The sequence below is a fragment of the Mandrillus leucophaeus genome, unplaced genomic scaffold (genome assembly GCF_000951045.1).
Source record: "Mandrillus leucophaeus isolate KB7577 unplaced genomic scaffold, Mleu.le_1.0 Scaffold59, whole genome shotgun sequence".
NCBI lineage: Eukaryota > Metazoa > Chordata > Mammalia > Primates > Cercopithecidae > Mandrillus > Mandrillus leucophaeus.
The window spans coordinates 5,182,194-5,187,574 of NW_012106363.1; the positions used below are offsets into that span (position 1 = coordinate 5,182,194).

At 46.1% G+C, this 5,381-nt stretch overlaps 1 protein-coding gene across 1 annotated transcript in view; it reads left to right on the forward strand.

Annotated features, from left to right (window-relative positions):
• Positions 1-4,861, forward strand: part of TTLL6 (tubulin tyrosine ligase-like family member 6) — a 54,684-nt gene extending 49,823 nt beyond the window's left edge. Inside the window, 2 exon segments of the mRNA XM_011999329.1 lie at positions 3,756-4,125; positions 4,596-4,861. Coding sequence (XP_011854719.1) covers positions 3,756-4,125; positions 4,596-4,861 — 636 coding nt within the window.
• Positions 4,862-5,381: the final 520 nt, after the last annotated feature.

Consider the following 5,381-nt stretch of genomic DNA (forward strand, 5'->3'; position numbering starts at 1 on the left):
AGATAGAATCTTGCTTTGTTACCCGGGCTGCTGGAGTAGAGTGGTGCAATGTCAGCTCACCACAACCTCTGCCACCCAAGTTCAAGTGATTCTTCTGCCTCAGCCTCCCAAGTAAGTGGAATTGCAAGTGCCTATCACCATGCCCGGCTAATTTTTGTATTTCTGGTAAAGACGGGGTTTCACCATGTTGGCTAGGCTGGTCTCAAACACCTGACCTCAAGTGATCCTCCTGCCTTGTCCTCCCAGAGTTCTGGGATTACAGGTGTGAGCCACCACACCTGGCTATATCTAGTGGTTTTAAGTTTGGATGCTGGACATCATGAATTATGCATGATGCAGTGATTCATTGTAGAATCTCTGGATTCTGTTTGTTCTTCTAAAGAGCATTATCTATCTATCTATCTATCTATCTATCTATCTATCTATCTATCTATCTATCTAGATAAATATATATATTTTAGTCAAGGTCATCTTGCTCTGTCACCCAAGCTGGAGTGAAGTGGTGTGATCATAGCTCACTATGACCTCAAACTCTCAGGCTCAAGTGATCCTCCTGCCTTAGCCTCCCGAGTAGCTAGGACTACAGGTGTGCACCACCATGCTTGGCTAATTTTTAAACAATTATTTTAGAGATGAGGATCTTGCTGTGTTGCTCAGGCTGGTCTCAAACTCTTGGCCTCAAATGATCCTTCCACCTCTGCCTCCCGAATACTTGGGATTACAGGCATGAACCACCTTGCCCAGTCTAAAGAGTGATTTTTATTTGAACAATCCATTAACTTCACATTCTAAATCTACTGTGGTCGGCAGCAATCGAAATCTTATTAGTTATTTCAGCCTCTAGTGCTTTTTTTTTATTGGGTCCCCTGAGATCCTTTCCTCCCCATTCCACACCCCCCAGCATGTGTAGTTTATCAGTCACGCCAAACTGCACATAAAAGGATTTCACATTTTCACAATTTACACTCTGCATCTCTGGCTTCTCTGACTGCCTCAAACTTTACCTCTAGCCAGTAAGGCTGTGGCTTTCTGCTGCCCACGCCATGTGGATTGTGGATGTCCTTGGACAAAAAGCTGCAAAGCCGCAGATCTCATCAAGTGCAGTTTCTTTTGTTCCCCAACACTAGCTTTTGTTTGGTTGGTTGTTTGGTTGTTTTTTTTGTTTGTTTTTGAGACAGAGTTTTACCCTTGTCACCCAGGCTGGAGTGCAATGGTGTGATCTCAGCTCACTGCAACCTCCACCTCCCAAGTTCAAGTGATTTTCCTGCCTCAGCCTCCTGAGTAGCTGGCATTACAGGCATCTGCCAGCACACCTGGCTAATTTTTGTATTTTTAGTAGAGATGGCGTTTCACCATGTTGGCCAGGCTGGTCTCGAATTCCTGATCTCAGCTGATCCACCCACCTCAACCTCCCAAAGGGCTGGGATTACAGGTGTGAGCCACCTTGCCTGGCCTTAAGACTAGGTTTCAACTGCCCGTTTCACCCTATCAGTTCTCCAAGGTAGGGACATACAGGTTGCCTTTGCTTCTCCCTCACTATAAATAATGCTGCAGTGAACATCCATCTATATGTTTTTTTTATTATGATAAAATATATATCACATAAAACTTACCATTTTAATTATTTTTAAGTGTATAATTCAGTGTCATTAAGGACAGACACACATTTGTGCAGTGATCATCGCTATCTACTTCCAGAATTTTTCCATCACCCTAAACAGAAAATCTGTACCCATTAAACATGACTCTTCATTCTCCCCTCCCCTCAGCCCCTGGAAACCCCTGTTCTTTCTGTCTCTAGGAATTTGACTACTCTAGGGACCTCATATAAGTGGAACATATAGTATTTGTACTTTTGTGTCTGGCTTATTTCACTTAGCATAAGGTTTTCAAGGTTCAGTCATGTTACAGCATGTGTCAGAATTTCCTTCCTTTTGAAGACTGAATAATATTCCATTATATATATTTAGGGTTTATACCATTTTGTTTATCCCTTCATCCATTGTGAACATTTGAGTTTTCTACTTTTTAGGTATTGTGAATAATGCTGCTGTAAACACTGGTGTATGCTTTTTTCTTTTTTCTTTTTTTTTTTTCCTGAGATGAAATCTTGCTCTTTTCCCCCAGGCTGGAGTGCAGTGGCGCGATCTTGGCTCACTGCAACCTCCGCCTCCCAGGTTCAAGTGATTCTCCTGCCTCAGCCTCCCGAGTACCTGGGATTACGGGCTCCCGCCACCACGCCTGGCTAGTTTTTGTATTTTTAGTAGAGATGGGGTTTCACCATGTTGGCCAGGCTGGTCTCGAACTCCTGAGGTGATCCGCCCACCTCAGCCTCCCAAAGTGCTGGGATTACAGGGATGAGCCACGGCACCCAGCCTGTTTTTTTCTTTTTTGAGACAGAGTCTCACTCTGTCATTCAGGTTGCAGTGCAGTGGCACCATCTTGGTTCACTGTAACCTCCATCTCCCAGGCTCAAGCAGTTTTCTCACCTCAGCCTCCCAAGTAGCTGGGACCACAGGTGCACACCACCATGCCCAGCTAATTTTTGGTAGAGACAGGATTTTGCCATGTCTGCCAGGCTGGTCTCAAACTCCTAAACTCAAGCAATCTGCCTGCCTCAGCCTCCCAAAGTGCTGGGATTACAGATGTGAGCCACCATGACCGGCCACAGTGTATGTATTTTTCAAGAGCTGTCTAATAACTTATTAACTATATATACCTAGCAGAAGGTTTGCTAGGTCACAGAATATTTGTAATTTTACTTTGCCAAATATTTCTAGGTGGTTCAGAATGCCTATAGCAGCCTAAATTCTCAGCAGCAGGAGGTTCCTCTTCCTCTGCACAACACTGGCATTACCTAACTTTCTATTTTTTGCTGGTTTGATGGCTGTAAAATAATACCTAGGCCAGGAGTGGTTTGTTTGATTTTTTTTGTTTGGTTTTGAGACAGAGTTTCACTCTTGTCACCCAGGCTGGAGTGCAATGGTGCGATCTTGGCTCACTGCAACCTCCACTTCCCAAGTTCAAGTGATTCTACTGCCTCCAGGAGGCAGGAGATTACAGGTTCATGCCTGTAATCCCAGCACTTTGGGAGGCTGAGGTGGGCTGATCACTTGAACCCAGGAGTTTGAGACCAGCCTGAGCAATATGGCAAAACCCCATCTCTACAAAAAATACAAAAGCTGGACGTGATGGTGCATGCCTGTGGTCCCAACTACTTGGGAGACAGAGGTGGGAGGATTGCTTGAGCCCAGGAGGTGGAGGTTAGAGTGAGCCAAGATTGCACCACTGCGCTCCAGCCAGGGTGACAGGGCGAGACCCTGTCTCAAATAATAACAATAACAATAACAATAATAATACCTGTTGTTCTGATGGCCAGTCTTTGTTGTTTATAATCTCTCTTATGTTTAGAGACTTTTAGAGGAGGCTGTAGAGTCTTCTACCGTCTTCTGCCCTACTGTTTAACCAATTCATGGTGAGGAGACTATTCTAACCTAATCTTTCTTGCTGCTAATGAATCAGCTCTTAATCTGTTTATTTTAATCAAGAATAGCATGGGAGCTGGGCATGGTGGCACTCACATGTAGTCCCGGCTACTCGGGAGGCTGAGGCGGGAGGATCACTTAAGCCCAATTCGAGACCAGCCTGGGCAGCATAGCAAGACCTTGTCTCAAAAAATAAAAATAAAAAAAGAATAGCATAGGAAGGAACCCTTAGCTTTCCGCAGACTCATTTTGAACTGTCTTTTCTTCCAGCACTTAACCTCAGTAGAAACCACCCCAGAATCCACCATCCAAGTCTCAATCTCCCCAAAGTCTCCACCAACCCTGGCCGTGACCACCAGCTCTGAGTACAGTGGCCCAGAGATGGATAGGGTGGTATCCTTTAAATGCAAGAAGCAGCAGACCCCTCCACAGTTAATCCAGAAGGAAATGTTAAAACCTCTTCTGCCCACAAAATCCAAGAGCTTCTGGGGGAGTCCAAACACAAACTGGAGTTTGCTGAAGAGTGACATGAAGAAGCCACATTTGCTATCCGAGCTACTGACCAAGCTTCAACTGAGGGGAAAGCTCTCCTTCTTCCCAGCTCACTACAACCCCAAGCTGGGAATGAACAGCCTGTCACGTGAGTGCCAGTGTGTTCAGGGATGTGCCAGGAGCTTAAAGGGGAGACAGACCGATAGAACCAGTCCTAATCTGTGGAGTGCTCCCAGTCTTTGGAGGGGGGACAGCCCTTGTCCTCAGGGAAACCCCAGTCTGATGGTGGAGACACAGTCCGTACCATTAGGAGGCCTCTAGTCTGATTGGGAAGACAAAGAAGATAAAAACAGAATGCTGTCCAAGTCCCTTCTTCAACATTTCCTAGTTCTCATTCACATGAGGCTCATTCAGCTGAGGCTGCACCAGTTATTGATGTTAAGTATGAAAAAATGGGGAAGGAAAACTATTTGGAGAAAAGGAGCAATGGCTGATTCTGGCTCAAAGAGCTTCAGCCAGTTATAGGCCATGGAACCCTACTGGGAGGTGGTCTTCGCCAGGAATTTGTGCTGAATCCAGCAGCACAAATCACTGATGCTTATGACTTTGCCTTTCCAGAAAACGCCTCCCTGCCTGGGGAGTGCCACTCCTGCAGTGACAGCTCTGGCGAGAAGAGGCAGCTGGATATGCCCTCGCTCCTCTTGCAGGGTCCTCAGAGCTATAATGTTACTCTGAGGGACCTGCTGGTGATTACCACTCCAGCCCGACTGGATCCAAGGCCTTGCAGAAGCCACACAAATGCTATGAGGGACCCATGTATGCAGGATCAAGAAGCATACAGCCATTGCCTGATCTCTGGCCAAAAAGGATGTTAGAGGAGCTAGGTAGGCCCACACATATTCTCTTAATGCATTTGGTGCGTTGGCAGATGCTCTGTGTTTTTCTGGAATGTTGGATAGGTAGGAGGATGGATGGATTGATAAAGACATACAGGTAAGTAGACAATGAAGACTTAGTCAAAATGTGACCCTGGCTGGCCACAATGGCTCATGCCTATAATCCCAGTACTTTGGGAGGCCAAGGCAGGAGGATCCCTCGAGCCAATGAGTTTGAGACCAGCCTGGGCAACATAAGAGAGACCGAATCTCTACAAAAAATTTAAAAATTAGCTGGGTGTGGTGGCACATGCCTGTGGTCCCAGCTACTTGAGAGGCTGAGGCGAGAAGACCCCTTGATGCAAGGGGTTCAAGACCAGCCTGGGCAACATAGCAAGACCCTGTCTCCACAAAAAATTTAAAAATTAGGCTGGGTGCGGTGGCTTACGCCTGTAATCCCAGACTTTGGGAGGCGGAGGTGGGTGGATCATGCGGTCAGGAAATTGAGACCATTCTGGCTAACACAGTG